Below are 25,476 nucleotides of genomic sequence, written 5' to 3' on the forward strand. Positions count from 1 at the left end.
TTTATAATGCTTTTCCAACAGACCAAAAAAAAAAAAAAAAAAAGCAAAATACTCTAAGAAGGAAACGTTTTTAAGTGGGAAACATTGCACATGTGCACAGTAGACTATTTGAAAGGTAAACATTATAAGTGGGGAAATGTTACAAGAGAAAACGTTATTAGCTAGTTAACTGCATGCACCTTTTTTTTAGCCAAAACTATTAGTCACCACTTAAGTACACCACCCTTTTATACTATGTATCCCAAGATGCTTCTTAGTACAGAAATCTATAATTCAAATAATTAGGATAATATTGTTTTAAAATGTCTCATAAAAAGCTCCTTGTAATAAAAGGGAATTGTGTAAAATTTAAGAAGGCCTAATGTCTATAATTATTTTATAGAAAGCCATAGAAAAATGATTTTTCAACATTAAAAGTACAACTTTAAAGCAGATATAATTCAGAGAAAATCAAACTGTCGCCAACAGTATTTGTTGAATATCCACTTGCTATATGGTCCTGTTTAAGTATTTCTGAGAAAATGTGGCTCTGTATTCCAAGAAATTTCAGTCTTAAGGAGGAAAAGTTCAGTCAGAGAGCTTGCTTTCTGAAAGAATAATTTTCAATATACTTTAGAAAAGTGAAGAACAACAACAAAAAAAATCCATAGTCCATAGTTTCATCTGAAGTACAAATCACCTAGAAGAAATCACATCTGAGAAAGAGGTGATGATCAAATTGACCCTGCCCCAATATCAACATAATTCAGATTGCTCATTTTATATTTATATTGAGTGGACTTAAGATCATAAGTTTCACTGTTCTAAAAGCAAAACTACTTTGGCTTAGCAAGACATTTTGGAGAGACTGCTACAAAATATCAGCTATTAAGACACAGTTGTAAAAAAGAATGAACCTTTTGGCCTTAGCAGGAACTTTGTCTACATCTTAACTTACAATGAAAATCTGCTTTTGCTTACAATCAATTTTGACAGCTAATCTTTAAAGGAAGAGTCCTGGAACTGATGGGATGAATTCTTGACTATAAGAAAACAAAATGGAGAGATAGAAGTGCCATGGGAGTAGATATGGGACCTGAAATAGGTGTAAAAGGGCTAGTGGCATTGAAGATAGGAAGGAGATGTCAACTGAGTTAGTCAGCAATTTTTAGATGAATCCCTAGGCACAGGCAGATATTCTTCCCATATTTTTTTCCTACCACCTTTTATGCACTTCTTTCACTCAATACTCTCTTCTCCATTTAAACAAAGTTCAACAGCATAATGTTAATCAGAAGTTTTAATGCTGACTAATTTCCTAATAAAATTACTACTGAATTTTGGCAAAATTGATTTGGCAGTTCAGCTTCTGTTGTTCCCAAGAATAACTTTTTCTTCTTTTTTTTTTTTTTTTTAACATTTTCCCTACTTCATATAGACAATAAACTATATCAATGTAGAAAAATTACCTAACCTGCCTCTGAGATTCAGGGTCCTTGAGTATAAACTGAAGTTTAATAAAATCATCTCAAATATCTTTCTCAGATTTAAAAATACTATAAGTTTAATAGTCCATAGGTAGATGAAAAATAATTCATATAGGTCTTTATTCATATATAGACTGCCTAGAAAAGTTAAAAATAGGCTTGGACAGCCTAAACCATGGCTAATCCCACAAACCAAATTCACTAATAATTGTCAACTACTTTACTTCACTTATTCATTTAAAATGCTATAAAGACTTGGAATTAAAGTTCTACTGTGCATCCCAAAATAATCCATAGAATTAGTGGTCAGTATGCTTCTGACTAGTAATACAATAGCTAGGTGATGCCATAGAGCACAGAGCACTAGGCCTGGAATCTGAAGACTAGTCTTCCTCAGTACAATCTGGCTGCAGATACATACCATCTGTGTGATCCTAGATAAGTCATTTAACTTGGTTTGCTTCAATTTCCTCCTAGAGATGGAAATGGCAAAATATTCCAGTATCCACACCAAGAAAAACCCAAATGAGGCATGAAGAAGAGTCAGACACTACCGAAAAAACGACCCAACAATAACAAAAATGTATAAAATCAAAATGCTAAAATATTTTTTAAAAATTATTTATTTTTTACAAGAAAGTGTTTGAAAGTTGACGATATTTGTCTCTTCCTTTTCCTCTTGGGATTTTCATTAGACTGTGATTGTTGAGAGCAGGGATTATTTTTTGCCTTTTTTTTTTTGTATCCCCAATGTTTAGCAGAGTGCCCAACACATATTAGGCATTTCATAAATGCTGTTTGATTAGAATTGACTTTTTCTTGTGTCTTAATTTTTGCTTATTCTCTTTGGCCAACTTTTCTCTAAACTGATCCAAAGACCCTTTATAATTAATCCTAAATCTCTCCAAGGATTGTGTTCCTATTACTAAGTTTCCTATTTTCTAAGACACTTAGGAAATAAGATGGAGAAGGAAGGAAACAAAGAGCAGAAGAAGGAAGGAAAGAAAGAATGGAAGGAAGGAAGGAAGGAAGGAAGGAAGGAAGGAAGGAAGGAAGGAAGGAAGGAAGGAAGGAAGGAAGGAAGGAAGGAAGGAAGGAAGGAAGGAAGGAAGGAAGGAAGGAAGGAAGGAAAGAAGGAAGGAAGGAAGGAAGGAAGGAAGGAAGGAAGGAAGGAAGGAAGGAAGGAAGGAAGGAAGGAAGGCAAGCTAAGGAATATTAGAATGATGGAATGTTTTTAACATCATCTTAATCAATTTGGGGCTGGTATATATTGCAAAAGAACTATTGCTTTGCAAATATGCTAATATCAGCATTAAGTTGAGAATTGGTATAAATACTAGATAATTTGAAAAACCAAGGACAATATATCTAAATTAACTTTTATAAATTTTTAATTCACAAATTTTAAAGTTGGATGGAACTTGAGAAATCATCTAGTCCAACCTATAACCCAGGACATGATTTCTTTTCAATAGTATTTTTACTAGAGAGTTTATTTAGCACCTAAACAAATAAACCCAATTACAAGTATTTTTCTATTTTATGAAATAAGCTATTCAATCATTGATAGTTCTCAAATATCATTTAGCAATAGTAAACTAGCTAAAAGTAATATAATTCTTATATATTAAACTCTGACAGTTCTTCCTCATTGATTCTGGTCTCTTTTGGAGAAACACAGAAAAAAACATTAAACTAAGAGTTCAGAATCTAAGGTTTTCATTCCAGTCTTTCCCTTGACTCTGTTTTAACTTGGATATGTCCTTTAACCTCTCTAGGCCTCAAAATTCTATTCTCCAAACTGAGGGTATTGAACAAGATGATTTATCCTAAGTCTGCAATTTTATGTTCTGTGATTTACACCAAAAAAATCCTTAACTATTTGAAGACTGCTAAAATTAAACCTCTCAGCCTTCTCTTTTTCAATCTAGATATCCCCAATTATAATTCCTAATTATATCATATTCCAGATATAATAATTTCTACCATCTTACTTTGTATAATGAAGATATCATCTAAGATTTAACAAAAGAACTAGATAAATGGAGATCACATATATGATATCTATAAAGGGTCAAAAGGGCAGATGCCTAATAGATGGGAATTTAGCAAAAAGCAAAAGCCTACTTTTGAATGCTTTTTTTTTTTTAAATGTCATTCACATGTCAGCATTGTAGCCTATCAAACTTCACAAGGAAGAGTTGGTTTCTGTCTGGAAATCAATAAAAAGGTGATGTCACACATAAATGAAATTTAAAGTTTTCCAGCCAGGTAAAACACCCAGGGAATTTTGACCTATTTATTCAGCTACTTATATTTTATGTTATTCTAGTGAGGATATTAGATCAAATATCATACATAACAACTAGCTCTCAGTTCTTGTTTTGCTTTGGTTTTGTTGTAAAGAAGCAACAAGGATGATTTGTTATTTCACTGGTGTGAGGAATTTCCTAATGGAAAAAATTCCCTCCACTAATGCAGATTGACACCTCCTCTACAACTTAAATATTCTTACTGAGTCATAGGGCCCTGAGCAGTTAAAGTTAAATGATTTACCAGGGATCACACAACCAGAATGTGTGAATGGCAAAACTTGAAACCAGGTTTTCTTTACTATAAGTCCTATTAATCAGGTCAAGTCACTGTTTTTTTTGGTTTGTTTGTTTTTTAAGAAATAGTTGTACAAATTTTCTTCATTCATAGTATAAGACTGCTAAAAAGAGCTATCTTTCTGGGGCAATTAGGTGGAATAGTGTATAGATCACAAGACCTGGAATCAGGAAGGAATTCAAATCTGGCATAGGTCACTTACTAGCTGTATGATGCTGAGCAAATTACTTAATCCTTTGCTTCTATAAGCAAAATCTATAAATGAATTAGAAAAGGAAATGACAATCATTCTACTGTTTTGATTAAGAAAACTCCAAGTGTCAGTTACAAAATATTATGCAGGACTAAACAACAACAACAAAATATTCTGAATTGCTTTTGTTTACATGTTTGTTTTAATTTCCTTTAGTAAATCATAAAAATGTTTTAAGTAAAATCCCAACTATATTTAATTTTACACTAATTATTATGCTTCACACTCAGACACACAGAGACAATTTACAAATTTTTCTCCCGCAGAAATGAAGTGATTCTAAGACAAGTTTTTACTCCCATTAAGAGAGAGAAAACACATGGCCATGGACATTCTTTGAGAAGTGGAGCAAAATTCCCATTTTGATACAGTCACACAGGAAAATGCCATAATAAGAAAATATGCATAAAATGTTGGTTATAGCTTAGAGAAATTTATGATAAATATAAATCCTGATTCAAAAAGAGAATCAGAATATTGGAATATAAAGGATAGTTTGTATTATGTGCTTTCACAAGTTGTGATATATGATCATGATGAAATATTACTGTACTTTAAGAAGTATACTGCATGACCTGAGAAAATATGGAAATACTTGCAAAAAATAATGAAGAACAAAATGAGCAGAACCAAGAAAATATTGTACACAGTAATAGCAACATTGCTTTAAGAACAGCTTGGAGTGATGAAATCATTTTGATTATTATAAATACCCAAATTAGCTACAAAGGACATATGACACTATTTGCATCAAGAGAAAGAATTTATTAACTAGAAAAATCTACAGATGTACAGGATGATTTTAGGAATATATATGTGTGTCTGTGTGTCTGTATGTGTGTATGCATACATATATACATATACATATACATATATACATATACATATACATATATATATATATATATATATATATATATATATATATATATATATATATATATATACCTACATACATATTTGTGTATAATGATAGCCTTGAGGGAGGAAAAGAAAAAAAGGGAGGGAAAAGAAAGCTACATGATTACTTTATTATATATTTAAAAGGAATAGCAAGTTATAAATAATCAATTTGAAGTTTCATGTGCAATCTTTTTTCCTCCCCATTCTATTAAAATGCTTGCTTTATTTTTTGAGTTCAGAATAAAATGATTTTTTTAAAAAATGTATAAAATGATAGAGTGAGCATTTATTCCAAGTGTGATATCTTAAATGATAAGAGAAATGATGGGGAGGGGGAGGGGAATATTATATGCTCTCTAGCTCAGAATTAGAAAATTGAGATTAAATAGTGATTAAAACTTGTGTTTTTATTGCATTAAATATGTTATATTTATTGAATATACATGTAGGTTGCATATCGTATATGAATGCCTTTCATTTATGTTATAAATTGTATTGCATATATCTGCACATGTTGATGTGCCTGTACATATCACATTGAAGACTTTAGCTATATACTGGCTAATTGAGGATAACCTGGAGTTCCTAAAGGTCAGATCAGTAGAAAACAAGAGAAAAAGGACTTCTTTAGAAGCCAAGGGAAAAATAATTTGTTGCTATATGAGGAACAGCCAAATAGATATTTAGAGGTTCATCACCAGGAACTTGTCTGCTAAATGATGAACTTCAAGGTAATGATAATTCATTAAATGTGGAAGGACTACATCCTACATCGGTGGAGAAAGTGTCCAAACCAGTGAAATCCTGGCATCAGTGAAATAGAATATTAAAATATACAAATCCATATACACCTACACACATGCATAATCTATGACCACATAAGATGAGAAAGTCAATTCCTGTTAAGATTTGCAATGATAATGTTTTAATTATCTATTTTATGAATCTATTTTTGTCATACTGCATCAAAGCTGGAGTTCCCTTACAAAACAAAAACTACTATCCCCGCTCATACTTTTTCAAGTCCAGATAATATTTATATAGTTCCACAACCTTATTTAAATATAAGGCCAGATGTACTGAAGACATGGAAGGTGGAAGAGGGCAGGAATATTGCTCATTTCCTCCCATGTGACAAAGAGGTAATTTAACCAATCTGGCCTACTATTTGCTAATATCTCTTTCTGAGCTTATAACTACTTTTAAAAAAGAATTTTGCAAAGTTCAAGATTCCCTAGATCTCTCAAGCTTAAAAATTTGCAACAAATTTTAAATGTTGCCTATTGGTTTAATATTAGCAAGATGTAACTCGCTATGTTTAAAGGGGAGGAGATTGTAAAGTTCTTTTAAAAGTCTCAAAGGGTTTCTTCAGCATCATACAACTCTTCAAAATGCACATTTGACTGTGATAATTGCAAATGAATCAGAAACATATGGATTAAATTCATCCTGCTAAAATTAGGGATGGGCATGCCCAGCTGTGTCGTGGGTTTGAACACCTCAAACTATTTTTTAAAATGTTCAAGTTCAACATGAGTGTTTTAAGGGAAATGCAATCCATATGTTCCTGATTCATTTACACTGAGCTCATCAAAATGTTGTTTGTTTTGTAACAGCTATTTGATGTCCAAGAAGTTTTCGAGTCTTTCTTAATAAACCTTCTTAAAACCTTCATTCTTCGAAACAGGAAGGAATGTTTTCCAAGGGAAAATGAACTCAACTTCCTTCAGATTTGAGCCTAATTCAAATCCAAGAAACCACAAGGCCTGAGCAGGTTTAAAACTTGGCTATTAAAAACAACAAAAAACAAACAAAAATCTGTGCATTGAAAAAATTAAGAATAAGTCTCCATTGCTAGTGCTGTTCTATTTTCCCCCCTTCCTGGCATTTCATTATGACCAATTTTCCTTTCATTGACCTCCCTTTAAAAACCAGTTTGTGATCTCTAAAGGGCATGAGGGACAAGAAAGGGTAATTCAAGACTAAAATTTGGCTATTGTAGACATGTTAATAATCAGGGAAAAATGCACAGAATTGTCTTGGTCAGCACCTTTGTTTGACTATTCAATATCATCTCATGACTCAGGTAAAATATTGACTGAAAAGAAAGAGAACGCTTTCTCTTTCACCTCTCTTCTTTACATGTTGAAATAGAAAAGCATCCATGGTGTCAGCAACTTCCAGTCACTGCTCCTGGGAAGATAAAATACAGTCCCAAAGGATCCATAGAATATTAGAGCTAGACTAGACCTTAGAGATTTTCTAGTCCAATCTCTTTATTTTATGAAGAAGGAAACTGACATCTGAAAAGTTCAAGTAATTGGCTAAATTATACAAATGGCAGAACTGAAAGCCCAAAATATGTCTCTTGATTCCTTATTGCGAAGGAAGTATAGTAGGAATATACTCCTCTGCCTCAAAAAGTAAAGACCATCTAAAATTTTCTCATGTGCATAGCAAATGCTTTTTGATTGGGGAAGAAAACAGGTGATAAGAGCACAGAAATAAAGTTGATAGAATTAGCAGATAACTTAGGAAAAGTACATGGATCAAGATAATTAGTTAATATCATGTTATATTGAAGAGAGTGTTTTAAGGAATACCTTGAGCATATGCAAAGTATTCAAGGTTCAGAGTATTTCCAAGGCATTGTTCATATCAAACAATTTCTAGGTATTTAAAGTTATTAGGGCTCCTCAGGATATATAACAGACATTTCTCAAGGCAATATACTAGAGAAAAAATGTTTTTTTACAAAATCTTGTCTAGTTCAGAAATTAAACTTTCACAATTGGTTCTGGAGGAAAAAAAAAAAAAAAGATTTTTAATTTTAATGGGAAAGGAAGTTAGGACCCAGAATTAGTAAGTGATTTAGTGAGTCAGAGATGAAATAGGGAATGAAACCAAGATTTATTGACTGAGAACATGTCTGCACAACTACAGTAGATTTTAGAGACAATCAAAAAAGTATATTTTTAAAAATAGTAAACCCAGCTTTAACTATAAGGCTCTAAAATAAACAGGGACTCAGAAATAGGATGGATCTTTTGCCCACAAGATTTATTTAATAAATTTTGAGAAGTCCCCCTCAAACTAAAAACGTCTTCTTCATTACTTGTGTTGACGGATTAAATTCTAGTTTGGGAAACATTTCTTGGTGTCCTGAAGACGTTTCTGTATTCTATTCTCTGTTAATAAATTAATGCTCTCCCACACTCCTCCCATCCCATGAAGAAACACCAACAAATACATTAATTTGGATTCATTTATTACAAAGTAAGGTTCTAGGTATATTGAATATCTGATGTAAGGGGGTGTGGAGGAGAAGTGTCAGGTAGGTGGAAACTGTACCTAAAGGGAAAAGTTCCCAAAAGGGAAAGATGAAAATCTAAAAGATAATCTTGTCTTCCTAAGTTTAGCGCTCTCTCTCTCTCTCTCTCTCTCTCTCTCTCTCTCTCTCTCTCTCTCTCTCTCTCTCTCTCTCTCTCTCTCTCTCTCTCTCTCCATCTTCCCCTCCCTTTCTCTCCTCCATCTTCCCCTCCCTTTCTCTCCCTCCCTCCCTCCCTTCCTCTCTTCTTTCTTCTTCTTCTTCTTCTTCTTCTTCTTCTTCTTCTTCTTCTTCTTCTTCTTCTTCTTCTTCTTCTTCTTCTTCTTCTTCTTCTTCTTCTTCTTCTTCTTCTTCTTCTTCTTCTTCTTCTTCTTCTTCTTCTTCTTCTTCTTCTTCTTCTTTTCTTTTTCTTCTTCTTCTTCTTCTTCTTCTTCTTCTTCTGCTTCTTCTGCTTCTGCTTCTGCTTCTGCTTCTTCTGCTTCTTCTGCTTCTTTTCTGCTTCTGCTTCTTCTGCTTCTTCTGCTTCTGCTTCTGCTTCTGCTTCTTCTTTTCTTCTTCTTGTTCTTCTTCTTCTTCTTCTTCTTCTTCTTCTTCTTCTTCTTCTTCTCCTTCTTCTTCTTCTTCTCCTTCTTTCTCCTCCTCTTCCTCTTCCTCCTCCTCCTCCTCCTCCTCCTCCTTTTCTCTGTCCCTGCCCCTGTCTGTCTGTCTCTGTCTGTCTCTGTCTCTGTCTCTGTCTCTCTCTCTCTCTCTCTCTCTCTCTCTCTCTCTCTCTCTCTCTCTCTCTCTCTCTCTCTCTCTCTCTCTCATTTTATTCAGTCATGTTGGACTCTTCCTGACCTGATTTGGAGTTCTCTTGGCAAACACATTAGAGTGGTTTGCTTTTTCCTTCTCCAATTCATTGTACAGATGAAAAAATTTAAATTAACTAGCTTAACTGACATTCTTAGATCACAGTGTGACTAAGACTACATTTAAATTCTAGATGATGAGTCTCCCAGACTACAGTCGAAGCCATCAAAACAATGGTCACCAAACCGTTATAATTATCTTAACAAAATACAACGAGTTAGACTAAATATACTTTTCTATAATGTCCAATTCTGATGAAATGCTATATCTACTGTTGAATTCATTCAACTATATCTCTTTTTATAATGAAGGATTTCAAGGTAACCAGCCTTCCACTGTAAGTATACCTCTCATAGAAAATTCAAACATAGCAATAAGTTAGAAAAACTTAAATATTTTTTTAGGAGAAGCATACTAACCATGTCTATTTAATCACAGTTGAGTCTTCTTTCATTTTCCCCATTGATGATTTTTAATTAACGCAATTTGAAATGTTTATAAATATTTGACTACCCAAAACATGGAATATATAGTTACACTATGCTAGTTCCAGTGGGAAGATTACTGAATTTAGAGTCTGAAGACCTTGATTCAAATTTTAGCCCTGGCACTTGATACCCAGGTAGCATTTAACCTCTTTAGTCCTCAGTTTCCTCATATGTAAAATGGAGGTGATATATTAAATGCCTTCTGAGAGCCTTTCCATCTCTAAATCTGTCTTCTAGTTCTAAGAACTAATTTCTTTCTGAACAGACTTCAGGATCATTTATAATTGTTAGATAATATATTAAAGAGTCACTGAAATAATTACTATTTGAGAGGCCGTTTAGATCTTTCTCTTTTTTTCTTTTTTTCATTTTACTGTTGAATGGCTTTGTATATCATTATCTTTAGAGTTGTGTTTTTTTTTTGGGGGGGGGAATACTTTTACATAATATCTAAACTATAATAATAAAATTAGGTGAAATACCTGCCCAGGATCTTGCAGTCTGAGAAGGATGTCATTAAAGAAAAAAATAGAAATCTAACTCTAAATAGAATTTAAGGAGAAGTAGGTTAGGAGGGTAGGAAAAGAAATGCAGAGGAGTGATTTTTCACTGCAGCACTGTATTGTGACTTTATTCAGAGTGCAAGGTAGAGGAGCATGAGATGGAAGTAATTTTCTTCAAGTTTCAGGGATACAGAAATGAATAGTATCTATAAACTGTAGAGAGTTATTTAAAAGTTGACTACTTACAATCGACCTGGATTCTCTTTTCGATGTACTCTGAGGGCAAGCAACCCTCTTAACTTGCTGAGGCTTGCAGCTGTGAATCCCAGCCTGACCAGTAGTGATAGATATCAAACTACTGACCTTGGGGGTGACTTTGTGTGTCAGCCTCCTTATGTTGAGTCACCACACTGGGAGGGTGTGTTATTTTAAGTAGTTTATCTCTCGGCCAGAACCAAAACTGAGTTTCTAACCATGTGTATTTTATTAGGAGGTTTAAAAAAAACTGCATAAAAAAGAAATGGAGAAAAATGTTAGCAGAAATCTTGAACTTTCATTACACATCCTTATTTTAATCCCAGTGTTTTCAATTATGCCATACTGAATCTATATTGATGCTAATATGTTTGCATTGCTGGCTTTTCATTTTATTTTTTTACAACTCACCGCAGGATACCAATGTCAAAAATATACCATTCTGATCAACAGAACACATCTGTGGTGAATCCACACAGAAGCAATTAATTTCCTTGTGGTATTTTTACACTAGGGGCTTAATGCAGGTCCCCATTATACAAACAAAAACTCCAGACAGCTCCTGCTGCCTGATAAAAAATAAATCAGATTGAGAAGGGCTGTTTGGCCTAGGAGTGCTACAGGCAATGACTTGTAATGAGGCATCCCAACACTAATTATGAAGCTTATTAAAGAGAATTGTATAACTTGTACTAAAATGCATGCTATAATCACGTTAAAGAAAGGATGCCTATTGAATAGGCATCCAGAAGTCACTCCTCTAGCAAAGTGCACTGACTACATAAACAGATCTCCAGTTTGGGGATCAATTCATAGGAATGATATTATTGTGTTTGGCAAATTGGCCAGGATGAATTTGATAGAGAGGCAGGTGAGAATCCCAACAGCTTGGTGATAATTCACACATCATAGACTTCCCAACTAGCTAACATCTGCCCACAAATTGGCCAAGAAACTGTCAAAAAACAAAAATTTCCAATACAATATTTTATTATTAAACTTCTTCTGAATCTTCTCTAAGGTTGCAAAAGCAATATTTCAGTGTAACTGTTTTGGGGGAGGAAGATTAATAAAGATGTTAGGAGGCTGAACTGCTGTGAGATTTGTTTAATTATTCCCCACAGTACTGCCCCAGCAATCTGCTGACATTTAGCCCCGACCTTGCAAATCCTCAGTAAATATTAATATATCAACTCAAACAGGGACCGTTGTTTTATTGGTTCACGGAGCTCAGAGAGATTCGCCACAGCAGTGAAAAATAATGTGCAGAACTGAGGAAGAACGGCTCCTTTGATATCACCTTCTGCTGCACACATGTGCTGGGAGCATCAACAAAATGGAAATTCTGTTACTTTGCCACAGCTGTAGAGTGACACTTCAGATGCCTTCGCTTCCCTTTGTACAGCCTGCTGGAATAATCCCAAAACCACAGTGGCAAGAGATTAGAAAAAAGCTGAGAGAGAGAGAGAGAGAGAGAGAGAGAGAGAGAGAGAGAGAGAGAGAGAGAGAGACAGACAGACAGAGACAGACAGAGACAGAGATATAGAGATAGAGACAGACAGCGACAGAGAGAAAGAGACAAAGATAGAGAGAGATAGAGACAGAGAGAATCAAATTTCCTTATCAGACAGTGAAAATTTTAATAATAGGTAAGATTCCATCTTATAACCTTATAATTTTTACCCAGAAAAATGAGAACACTAAAGGATCCAAGAATACTAAAGCATCATTCACTAAAAACTACATATGATGATGACTTTTCTGTTTCCCAGAGTTCTTCAACAGCTTCTTTTGCTTTCTTCTATAGTTCTTCTTGACAACTTTTCTAACATGCTCCTTGGGCATATCTGTAGCTTTTTTTTTTTTTTTTTTTTTTTTAAAGAACTATCTCTGTGAACATGAAAGAGAAAGAAAACGAAAAAGTTGGAGGAGGTTGGTTAGGGGTGGTGATGGTATTTTGGAGGTTTTTCTCATGTCTCCAATTTAAATATATATTATTAAACTGATTTCCTCATAAATATTCCAGAATTTCTAATAGATGAATGTTTGATGTAGGCCAATAACACATCAAGAATTCTTGGGTGTAAGAACTGGGACTGCTGTGCAACATTTGGCATTCAGATGTATTGAGCTGCAGAGTTAATGCGTGATTAATTTTATTCATAAAAATGTTAATCACTTCATTGTGAGATCTTTTTAACATTCACTGCACCAAGCACCTTTTAACTTCTCTTGCCCACCATCTCACAGATGTATTTAATATTTTCAAACATTCTGCTATTACTGAAGGAGCTTGGAATTAAGCATACTTTTAAAATACAACAATGACAAATAATAACGAAAGCACAACTAACATTGTAGGACTCTTTTTCATATTTAAAAATGGCTGGCTTTTCTTATCATTGTCATTATCACCAACATTTTCATTAACATTATTATTACTATTAGAATCATTATTAGATTGATTTTTTTAAGTCACTGAAGATATCCTCCCTCCCCCCCCCCCCCTTTTATTTATTCTCTCTACATAAAACAGATTTCTGGCTTGTTAGAAAAAAAAAAAAAAACCTTTAAAAATGGAAGTTTTAAAGGAAAAAATGCCTTAAAAGGACTAAAATCTTACGATATCATCCACACATTATATTTCTGAAACAAGTAGCAAAACACAGCTGAAAGTAGTGTCTAGTATTAGTGGGTGTGCCGTCTCTGCTCACTGACTTGTTGTTTCCAACTGGGCAAGGCTATTGTGTACTCATTCAGCCAATGCACTCATGAAACTGGATAAATGGATTAATGGATCAGAGATACTATCGGCATCTTCAAAAGGAAAACAGCAGTCTGCAAAAAGACTGACATTTGTGTAGTGGGGCAGAGGGTGTGTGAATGCTCTGCCTCCGCCAAAGGGACAAGACAGTGATAAACTTTCAACACTGACCACCTCACTTTGTGAGGCAATTCACCAACAAAATAAATGGATTGTGCTTCATTGTTTTTGAACCCTAGGCAGCACAGGGCTTTCCCTTCTTGGGCAGCCACAAAAGGACGATGTATTGTGTGGGGCCAACAACTCAAAGTAAAGCCTTTAATTATCTATGGGTCAACAATACACCGAGAATAAGGAACAAAAATAAATGTTACTATAAAAAAAAAAAAAAATCGGGTTTAATTCCGCATGGGAAGGGGGTGCTCCAGATAGTCTCCTTTCCATGTTACATCTAAAGAGATAGCTGTCCTCCAGACAACTATTTTTTAATTTCCAAGAAATCTCTTTAAATCAGACAATTCTAAAACACTCTGAGTTAAAATAAATGAATAAGTAGGTAGATAGACAGATAAGTAAGGAAATAAGGAAATTAGGTAGAAGAAATTCCATAATCATTTTTTAAAAGTTGATAAATGAACAATACACCTATCCCCTATATGATTTCTCTCAGTCTCTGTCTCTCTTACACACACACACACACACTCTCTCTCTCTCTCTTTTAGGACTCTATCCCCTCCCCACTCCCCATTACCACTTCTACTTATGATTTAGAGGCCTTATCCATTCTCAATGGATTTAGCTACAGGAGAATTTTCATTCTCCTATCTGTTATCCCCAAGACAACTTCCAGGTACAAGAGGTAAAAAGAATGGAGCAGAGGATTCTCCGAGGTTTCATTTTGCTATAGGAGTGACTGCAACTTTAAGTCCTTAAAGCAGTTTTCTGCCCTTCTCCCCAAATGTCACCATCACCCCTAGTGCAGCATTCTTCACCTTCTCAAGAACCATTTAACTGAGTACCAGTCTGCTCCAGTCAGAAATGAGGAGAGGTGAGGACAGGACAGGAAAGGAGAGGACAGGACAGAACAGGACAAAAGAAGAGCCAAGCATGTCCCAACAAGGCCATGTTCAGTGATTGAGTCAGGGTGAGAATTTCTTGTCTAAGTCTTCATGTTCTTCATATACATATATACAGGTTAAAGGATTCTCTCTGTATGTCTCTCTGTTTCTGTCTCTCTGTCTCTGTCTCACTCCCTTCCTTCCTCCCTTCTTCCTTGTCACCCTCCTCCTTCTTCCCTTTCTCCCCCCACTCTCTCCCCCCCCCTTAAAACAAGCTCTTTTATGTCGGACCCAATTCATTCCCATATAGAGCCCTCCAGGCTTGACTCTCGGCTCGCATTGCCTCTCCTTCAAAACGAAATGTCCCGGACCCCATAGTTTATGGTCGCACTAGCAGAGTACTTTGCTGCTCACTCCTCCTACGTGAGACAAGGAGAACCTTTTGTGAATTCCCCACCTCCACCCCCAGTTCCCCCAGGCCCATAGGTTTAGTGTATCTATGGAAAGAAAAAGGAGCAGGTGTGAAACTAACCTTTTAGATTCACATCCTAACAAACTTAATCTATCCCACTTTTTTTTTTCAGTCCCACTTGCACCTCTTTTCTCCCAGCCCTCCTCCCTCTTAAGGATCCCAGAGTCTCCTCAAGAACTAAGTGCAGTTCCCTCTGGCTTCGTCTTGTAGTTAAGCCAGATTCCTGAGTCAGTCCTCTTTGTTTTTCTCTAGAGTCAAGAGGCTGAGTGAGTATACAGGCCAGGTCGGAGTTTCTTCTGATCCTCCAATCCTGTAAGGCTGCAGAACAGCCAACCCAAAACCAGGGGACTAGAAGAACATGAGAGACGGCACCATACGGTGGTGCCCTGCCTTAAATCTCAAGATTGAGACTTATGTTAAAAGTCCCTTCATTTAAATAAGAAATACTTTTTTTTTTTTTTTTTAAGTCAACCTCATCAAACTCCCCTTCTGTAAAGTAAGGAAAAAAGAAATGTGGTTGTTAAAAAGATGCAGCATTTGAATTCAATCCTTCCACTCTTTCTGAGAATCAACTTGGGACAGATGTCTGTCTCAAATGGTCTCTTACTCAGCTGCTGGTATGGGTCCCTTACCCCACTCCTCCACACTTCCCCGATCACATCAAACAGACACACTCTAAACTCTTCCCAGCACTGTGCTCAAGACTCACTAACCTGCAATACATCCCTTTCATGGATAGTTCGAAAATTGGCCTTCTAATCAAAATATGCAGTGGGGCTTTCATCAAGACTCTTGCCTTCTCCCCTACTCACTTACCCAATAGTTGAAAGACCACAGTAGATTAAACCATCCCATGAGCATCCAGGCATACAAACTATACTTTCATTCTAAACCATTTCCTGACCAGATTCATTTCTCAAAATTAATTTAATCTGCATTTAACACAAGTATATAAATCATAGCCACTAACCATCCCTCCCCAATCCCTTTGGATTAGGCAGCCCCAGGCCTACTCCTACTCCTGGCATAGGGAAAGGACAGAGAAGCAGGAGGAAAAAAATAAGAGCACTGGGAAAAGGAAAAAAAAAAAAAAAAAAAAAAACTGCTGGATCTCTAAGGCCTGAGAATTATATTTTCCTAAAAGGTTCAGGTGAAAATAACCAGACTCTGGTCCCAAATAACACATTTCTCTCAGTTTAGGACAGCGGGACTCCCAAAGACCAAAATTCCCAATGTGTTCATTATAGTTCCATTGTTGTTCATTCTTGTTCTAATGGAGATGATGGGAAAAGAAGCAATTCCATGCAAAAACCAGGAGGGACCCTTTCCTTTACCCCCTTTCTGTCTCTCTCCGATTTCCCTTTCCCTTTCTTCCCTCCCTCCTTATTCTCACATTTTCCTCCCTCTTTGTAATATAGTCTCATCTACAAGGACGATTGAAACTTTATAGTGCATGATTCATAGAGTGGCGCTGTACTTGGAGTCATGGTGCATATTACATTAATCAGTGTCAGGCCAGTAAAATAGAGATATGAATATGAATTTTCTGTATTGCAGAGGAGATAAATTCGCTTGTGAATAATTGTTCATTGAAGAGAGGAGAAGAGGACAGAGGAGAGGAAAGAAAGACAGGACAAGGAAGAAGAGAAGGAAAGGAGAGAAAAAGGAGGAAAGAGAAAGGAAGAGGAGAGGAGGGAAGAGGAGAGGGAAGGGAGGAGGGGAGCAACTTAGGAAGCTTAATCGGATCAATGATTGAAGCTGGACGTTAACACCTTTGAAAGAATGAACCTCTAACCTTTCTACCCCTTAGACAGCTGATTCAGGAAAGAACTGAAGTCAATTAATACCAGACAACAAGGTGGACCAGAGGGGATTGTGAAGAAATGGACTGAGTATTGCACTTCCATAAGGGTTGTAAGTCACCTCATCACTACTGTCTCTTGGTTCTAGAAGTGAAGAAACCATGAAAGTTGTGGTAATGGTTGTTTCCTTCCCTAAAATAAATATAAATAAACCATATCCAAGTGCAGGTGAAATTTTAAAAAAGGTACAAAAATCACGGGAAAAGCAGACTGATTTTAACTTATGCAAACACCAGTTCCTTTTGCCTTGTAAAGCCTTTCAGGGGAATAATAATCACCCATGCCAAAGGCAGAATACAGACTAAAATCTCATGCAGATAGATACGTTATAAGTGTACACATAGAAAATTGTGCATCTCTTCGTTTCGGGAATATTTTCCCATCTGAAAAGGTTAAGCCCCGAAGCAAGTTGCTGATCCTTATGTGTGGTTGCATTTAATTTTTTTTTCTCTTAGAGTGTCAATGTCCATTTCACACAGCTGCCTCCTATTTCTGATCTTTCTTTAACTACTAAAAGAGAAAGGAAGATGGAAGATGGCACATTTGTACATTTGGAAGTGTGAAGGGTTAGCTAGAATAGCACCAACCTTTTTGTCCCTTGCAGGAGAATGCTACTTTTCTAAACTAAGCATCAAAAGAGCTAGAAGCCTTAGTAGGTTAAAGTTTTTCTTTGACACATTTGTCCAAAAAGATCTGTACCCCCTTTTTTCTTGGTTGTTAATCCAAATGTGGCTGCAGTGTGTTAGATGTGAACAGATTAGGCCAGGTTTTTCAGAAATAGTGGAATAAAATTTCAATTTCAGTGTCATTAGCCTGAAGAACATGTGTGTATATATACAGAGACACATATACATACACATTTAAATATATGAAATATATTTATACATAATGTATATTATATATTGTTTTATTCACATATAACATCTATATCATAATATAGATAATATACATAAATATTTGCATATATATGTATATATATATGTATACACAACACATGCACAGACTCACTGGCTTTACTGTTTTATTTTTGTTTGTTTGTTTTTTTTTCCCATGAGGGAATTCATTTATTAAAAATAGGACACCTTGAATGAAAAATTGAAAAAAAACCTTAAATTCTCATCTAGTTTCTTCCTATTGTAAACATCTCCATGCAATACATTTTCATTCCAACTTAAATCTGGCTGTATACATGTCCACTTTTCTCAAATATGTTGCATCAATATCTCAGAGAAAATGGAAATGAATCGAAGTATAGGGCATAAAAATAAAACAAAAAGCAGACAGGAAGCACTTATGTTCTGTGAAAATTGTATACCAATAGAGGTATTGTTGATTTCTCCTTCACTAGGATGCGTTAGCTCATTTGCCCTGACTACACCTGTTTCTTTTAGCTCTGTGAAATCTTCAGAATTTCACATGGTAGGATAAAAGAAAAACAAACTTCATTGCCTTTTTTTTTTAACCTATAAAGAGTATTTATAAGTGATTGTGTATCCAAATCTTTAAAAACAAGGTTGATTAAGTTCTTTAGGGTGGAAAAGTACCACTCTTTTCATAAATGAATGGTGTCGTACAGCAAATTAGCCTTCAGTAAAACAGATAAATACCATGAGACTTTGGACACAAATGAACAGGAACATCAAGAACGTAGTTTTATGCCCCTCTTTTATTAGCACGCGAAAATGGTTTAGTTACAAATCATTCCGGGACATCAATGACTCCCTTCTCCCTTCCTGCAGAGATTCCATCCTTTCCCTGAAACGAAATTGGACCTATGCTCACAGAATTAGCGGGTTCCGTCTCCAGCTCAAGACCTAGACGATGAAATGGAACAACTTTTAATCTTAATATTCTGAACTAAAAGTCTCCTCCTTCCCAAACCCAGTTTGGGAGCCTGCACACACTTTCCCTCTAGTGAGATGGGTAGTTTCAGGAGCAAACGGGAGAAAGCGCAAGAGTCTTACAGACTTCCTTTCTCTGTTCCTTATTCCCCTCCCCCAACCTCCTCCAAACCTTTGATGAAGTCAAAGGATTCCCAGATTTCAATAGTCTACCACGGGAAGATAAACTGCAACAAATTTCCTATTCCACTTTAGATCCACAGAGGGCGCTGCGAGCCTTTCCAAATGGGTTCGCTGACACTCAAATGCACCATCAGCCACACTCTCCTCTGCTACAAACCCTTGCTCACTTTCAGGCACACCTTTAACGCCACACACAAACACACGCACTGCCTCTCTCCTACACAAGATTACTTTCAACAATTAAGGTCTCCTTTAAAGTGCCTCGTAATCCTTTTCCCTCCTCCCTCCACTCTTCTCCCTTCCATCCCCCATCCAAACCCTTTTCTTTTAAGCCAATTTGGCACCACTTTGTTTGCTTAGCTTCACAGAACAGCATTGTATGCTTTTAAAATGTAATCTTTCCTTTTAAACGAAAGATGCCAGTTTATGAACGCCATGTGGGCAGCAAAGAAAAATGAGATGGGGGAGGGGGGGGAGGAGAAGGGGCGGGACCGAAGAAACGAGAAAATCTTCGGAAACTGTACAGTTGTCCCGGCTCAAGCTATTTCTGATTCTTTTAACCGCTAACGGGGAAGTATTTTATATGGACAAGTTGTTAACAGTTGGTAGCAGTTTTGATTCTATGAAACTTTATGTTCTCAGATTTTTATTTCAAGACATCTCCTTTTAAATTTCCAAGTATCTTTGGAATAATTACTTTATTTAAAGTTGGAAAAGTTTATTAGAAATATGAATTCTTGTGAGATACATTACTATGTATTCTATCTTTCTATCTAAATATTGACAACTAAGGAAACTGCACTTCTTTTGAGAAAAACCTAGAAAAATTATTTTAAAAATTAAAAAGAATAGCATGTCTTCTGTGACCATTTAAAAATATTAAGCTATTTTAAAAATCAATTTTCCCCATTCATTTGAAGGACATAAGAAAAAAAGTCTTTCTCTATTTAATGACATTGTGGCTAAAATTAAAACCAATAACTGTAACCTTGATAGGGATTTTATTAATATTTTATTTGAAACTCTCGTCTTGTTTCCGACAAGTGCTCTTTTGAGGTCGGTTCACTTTGGACTGGGCGTCCCCACATTATTTCTTAATGACTTTCCCAGATGCTTCTTTCCATTTTCCACCATCAACAACCATCTGGTATCTTATTAGCACCTCAATGCTCATTTAGTGTTCTCATTTGGGAGGAGAGAAAAGGAAACATTCAAAAATATTAGAAGTTTTAACGGATTGTCTTTGGAAGATTAATGCCTATATAAAACCATGGCATTTATAAGCTGGTTGCTTTTCCTCCACCACCCTCCCCCCACTTCTTTCTCATCACTTCAGAAATCTCCACAGCACCTCTTGTCTTAAACCCTGAGAAAAGCTTGCTGGCAAATTTTATTCCTACTGGCCTATTACTAGGGTTTAAAAGAACCTTCCAATTCCTCAACGTTTAGCTTAACTAAATAACTAAAAAATACATTCAAAATACAATTTCATACTCCATTATTTTTCCACTCTGCCCACAAAACGGACTAGCGCCACAATTCACTGTCGAGCCAACTAGTTATAAATTGATTTAGAAACCGAAGTTATAGTTTGGGGGCAGTGATAGAAAATTCCCTTTTTCATTTTTTTCCCACTTAAAAAATCATTTTTATAAACTCTAGAAATCGAACTCACTTATGCTGTGAGAAAGGAATGCACCAGATAAATTTCTGTAGTGTAAGAGTTTAAAATAACTTTAATCTAACTGCCAACAAGAAAACTGGACTCTTAAAAAAAAAAAAAAAAAAAAAAAAAAAAAAGCCCACGTTTAAAATTCAAACATCTATACTATAAAATCCCCTAGGTTTGTTTCCTTTACATATGACAGTAATAATAAGCCAAGCATATAGTTTGGCAACTTTTAAACTACAAGCACCTTAAGAAGCCATTAAGGACTAATAATATAATAAGGGAAAATGAGAAATTTTGAACAGGGATTCAAAATTCAGCTCTAGATTTTTTCATACACAAAATACATCAGAAAGAGAAGAGTCCATAATTTCATTTAGTTTATTAGACAAAAATATATGATTTAAACAAGTTTCGCTGACCCGCTATTTACAATCCGAAATCACTATATACAGAAAGAAAAAGGAAGAACAAAACAAAACAAATAACCAAAAAAAAAAAAAAATAATAACAAAAACGAAAACAAACAAACAAACAAAAAAACCAAAACACGTACAAACACAAGAGGAACATTTACCAAATAATTGAAGCATGGTTAGAATAACACGATCTGAAATGGTACAAAGAAGGGATCCAACTAGGATGTGGAAGAATCGCTTTTATGGGTTTGCACCTTATTGCAAAAAAGTGATTGATGGGAATCGTTTATATCATTTCCATTTTTGTCCTTTATACCAGTCTCTGAAATATTTTTTATTCCTCCCCCCGTGTCCCCTCCCACCCACCCCTTTTTTCCTCCCCTAAGCCCCCTCAAAAAACAAAACAAAACAAAACAAAAAACAAACAAACAAACAAACAAAAACATTTAATCAAGCGGAAGGGAGAGCTGCTAAAATTCGCGGTGTTCCCTCTTGCTGAGCCAAAGAACTGTAGGGGAAAAAAATAGACGTAACAATTTGTCAGTAAAAAGACCAACTGAAAAGTATTACCTCAGCTTGCTTGGCTATTAAAACGACTGGGGAGCAAGATCCCCCTTTTAAACAAGGAAGGAACTGACAGAGCGTGCGAGTAGAAGCAGCAGCAGCAGCAACAGCAGTGCCCTTGAAGCTCCTCTGTACTAAGTTTGCCCCCAAGTTACCAGTTCCCTAGAGTGTATTCCAAATGATTACGCCTAGATGAGGGCGGGCTATTGTAGCGCGCTTTTGGCGCTATCTTTATGATTAGCTCCAATTATTCTCCGAATTCTCCCCTTCACCTTTTTTTTTTTTTTTTTCCCATCAGATTTAACATTACTTTAGGATAATAAAACAACAACAACTCACTTGTCGCGGACAGGTTGAAAGGGCGATTTTAACTGCTGAGGAGGAGAATCGGTCCTGGGTACATTTTCTCTTTCTAGGAGGAAGAAAACAAGCAGACTTTTTTAAACCCAAAAGAGGAGGCTACACTCCCACAAACCCAAGCAGAGACAGTTTTCAGGTCCCTCCTCTCCCAACTCAGTAAATTTATATTACTCCCCCGTATTTTCAAAACGAGTGGTTAGCTTAGATTATCCAGCTACAATGACTTTCTCCGAAATAATTTAGGAAACATCAGAAAACAATGGCCTAGAGAACTTTGTTAAACCCAGGGTCCTAGTGCCTTATCCTCATCTCTGGAGTCTCCAAATGGATCCCCTGAAGCTCCACAAAAGTACGGACTTTGAATTGGAAAGGATTTTCCCTCCTGAATCAGGGGAGCTCCCGACCTTGCTGGCTAAAGTTCTGGGTGAGGAAGAAGTCAGAGGCAAAAAGTGGCAAAGTTCATACTGAACTAGAAAACTATTAATCACCATGCCAAACTAGATAACCATTTTACCTGTGTGTTTAGGACTGGTTCTTTCGGAGGCTTTGTCGCTATTGAGCGCTCCTAGAGTGGCTGTGAGGACGGAAGGCGCTTGCTGGGCCTGGAGGTGGTGGTTGTGGTGTGCTGCGTGATGGTGATTTACTCCTAGGAAGGACCTAACATTCAAGAGAGAGCTCTGAGTGAGAAAAGCCCCGTTTGTCCAGTTGTGAAATTTGCCAATTTGGCACGTGTAGAGTCCGTGGCTGGGCAAGAAAGCGGGGTGCTGGAGCTGAGGGGAAGTGTGATTGACCTGGGAAGAAGGAGGGGGTGGAGGAGGTGGGGAGGACTTAAGGGCGCCATCGGGGCTGGTGGCAGTCTCCGCCAGAGACCAGATCTTGGGTTTATTATGAGGTGGCCCCTGCAAATTGCTTTGTCCGCTAGGGCTCAAGATCCGTGTGCTACTGTCAGAGATGTCTTTCGACAGGGACAGAGAGTCTTTGGGTTTAAGTCCTTCAGATCCTGACAAGGGCAACTCTTTCTCCTTGTCTAGACTATCTTCTTCACTGGTCCTGAGATTTTCAGATTTATCCTCCTCCTCCTCGTTGCTCTGTTCTCCGTCGTTCTCATCAATCTTGTCAATATCTATGCTCTCCAAGTCTATCTCCTCATCATCTTCTGCCTTTTCTGGATCCCCTTCGTTGTCGCTGCCGAAAAGGTTGCCGTCCTCCTGGTCTTTGCTTCTTGCCCCCCAAGTCACTTTGTTTTCCTTCTTTAGTCTTCGGCGGGCGTTAGCAAACCAGGTAGAGACCTGAGTAAGGGTCATCTTAGTGATGATGGCCAACATGATCTTCTCCCCTTTAGTGGGATAAGGATTCTTTCGATGTTCATTCAACCAGGCCTTCAGGGTGCTGGTGCTCTCCCGAGTGGCGTTCTTGGGCCTCCCCGGGTCCCCATATTGGAACTGTCCATAAGGGTAATAGCCAGGGGCGGTATGGGCTGCGAAGGTTGCAGGATGGACCCCTGGATTGTCCTTAAGTTCATACTGAGAACCCTGGAGGAGAGAGAAAGAGAGAGAGAGAGAGAGAGAGAGAGAGAGAGAGAGAGAGAGAGAGAGAGAGAGAGAGAGAGAGAGAGAGATTGAGAACGAACTTTGAGTCTGTATAATAAGTATAATCAGGTTGCAGTTCTTTCCATCTCATAGGTTAGGTTATATGGATTCAATGTCACTCAGCATACCCTTAGGTTTTTCCGGAGCATTTAGCATCCCCCCTCCCTCCTTCCCTCCTCCATTTTACCTCTCTAACTCTCTTTGAAGTTGGGGGGAGACAAAAACCTCTAGGTGTGTGTGTGTGTGTGTGTGTGTGTGTGTGTGTGTGTGTATAGAGGAATCCTACTAATCAGGTTATATTATTAGAATTGTTCCTGAAGATCTTCTACATTTTTGAGGTGGGAGAAAAGCCAACCACTAAACTCAGTATCTCCCTGAACTGCAACCTCATTTTCTGTCTATCTATCTTCCCTTCCCTTTTCCCCTCAGCTCCTTCCCACCTAAAAAGAATCAAAGTACTTAATCCTAGATGAATGTTGAGTTTATCTTCAACTAAAGTGAATATCCTGAAATTATAAAACTGAAAAGTTTTTTTTTTCTTTTAATCAAGTAGCAAAACAGTTCACACCCTCCCCCTCAATATCCATTTTACCCTAAGGATGGAAGACAAATGCCAGATTCCTCTTTATATATCTTTTAAATCCCAGTCCAAATTTTAAAAAGAAACCATGTTCATTTTAGCTTAAAAATAATCTTTGTGGAATAGTTAAGAAGTATTTAAATACGATTCTAAAGAACACAGATACTTTTACATTATAATCCTCTCCCCAAATTCCCCCAATAAACAAACAAAAATAAATTTTAAAAATTCCATAAAATCCAATCTACAGATTTTATATAAACAGAAAGGTATATGGTAAAATATTAACTCTAAGAAAGAGAAAATAAGCTTCAAGAAATGGAAGCTGACTCAGTCTTACTAGAAATGCTATTTAAATACTTTATCTTTTAAGTTTGGCTTTGATCTGGAAGAGCAAACACAAACCGTTTGCAAGCTTTTAGAGGCCATGATTTATTTGCAATCAATATTCTTTTTATCATCAGTAGTAAAACACAGCAAGTCAAATTATCCCATCAGGTGTTTTGGTAAATAACATTTTATCTTTCTAACAACCTCATTAGGCCTCATTATTACTGCAAATTGTCCAGACATTCTAACACAACTTTATCCTCTGACTTCCAAATACCTGATAATAAAAGCCCAGCCACTGAATCAGAATATGAAACACACTTTCTGAGGACTATGAAACAATCTACACAATACACAGAGATAGAGATACATTGTTGAGAGGAAGATTTTTCATTTAACCCCAGTATAATTATGCTGCCTTGATCTGTTCACCAGATTTAGAATAGAGCTGTACACTGGATTACTGATCACCCAATGCCCATAGTATTTCCTTAAATGATATACATTCGAATCAGGTCTTAATTTAAGAGGGAAATTAATGACATTCATTCATTCAGCAAACATTTGTCAATTAAAAATAACTTTATTGGTAAAGGAAGCTTCTAGACTTTGAAAAAGTTTCAAAGAGATGCATTTTTTTCCCAAAATATTTTACCAGAGGTTTGGGCAGAAAGCACCCAGAAAAGGTATTTCAGAGCTAAACTACTTTTTAAAATTATTATTATACTTTATTACAGGAATGGAGTTTCAAGCATTTTATTTTTATCCTCTAGCTTGTGTTGTTTAAAAATGCTATTTCTGCCTCATCTTTCTCGAGTTATCTTTTGAAGAGGCTACTTGTCAATTTCTTATCGTTTTTGCCGCAACTTTTCTGCAAGGAAAAAAAAAAAAGGTAGGTTTCACTGGTTTTTTGTTTGTTTGTTTGTTTTTGCTTTTGTAATGAGAAATTTGAAGGGCTGTCTGTGTGCAAGCGAAGATTTTTAGTTTCATAACTTGACACAACAATAATTAAAAGAATAGAACTATCAACAGTCTCACCACGCACATATTTATTTTTGACATTTTAGGAGGGTAGGTTTAACCCCCAGAGATTTTTTTTTTAATTAAATCCGGTAGTAGCGGTAGTCTAA

The 25,476-nt window shown here is 36.3% G+C and overlaps 1 protein-coding gene across 1 annotated transcript in view; it reads right to left on the bottom strand.

The window, feature by feature from the left end:
* Positions 1-20,867: 20,867 nt before the first annotated feature.
* The window catches only part of IRX1 (iroquois homeobox 1), a 6,841-nt gene continuing 2,232 nt past the window's right edge, over positions 20,868-25,476 (bottom strand). The window contains exons 2-4 of the mRNA XM_074279153.1: positions 22,362-23,379; positions 21,827-21,899; positions 20,868-21,431 (exon numbers count right to left, since the gene is read on the bottom strand). Of these exons, the coding sequence (XP_074135254.1) occupies positions 21,374-21,431; positions 21,827-21,899; positions 22,362-23,379 (1,149 nt within the window). The 3' untranslated portion in view covers positions 20,868-21,373. The remainder of the gene's footprint in view (positions 21,432-21,826; positions 21,900-22,361; positions 23,380-25,476) is intronic.

The sequence above is a fragment of the Sminthopsis crassicaudata genome, chromosome 1, assembly GCF_048593235.1.
Source record: "Sminthopsis crassicaudata isolate SCR6 chromosome 1, ASM4859323v1, whole genome shotgun sequence".
NCBI classification, from domain to species: Eukaryota; Metazoa; Chordata; class Mammalia; order Dasyuromorphia; family Dasyuridae; genus Sminthopsis; species Sminthopsis crassicaudata.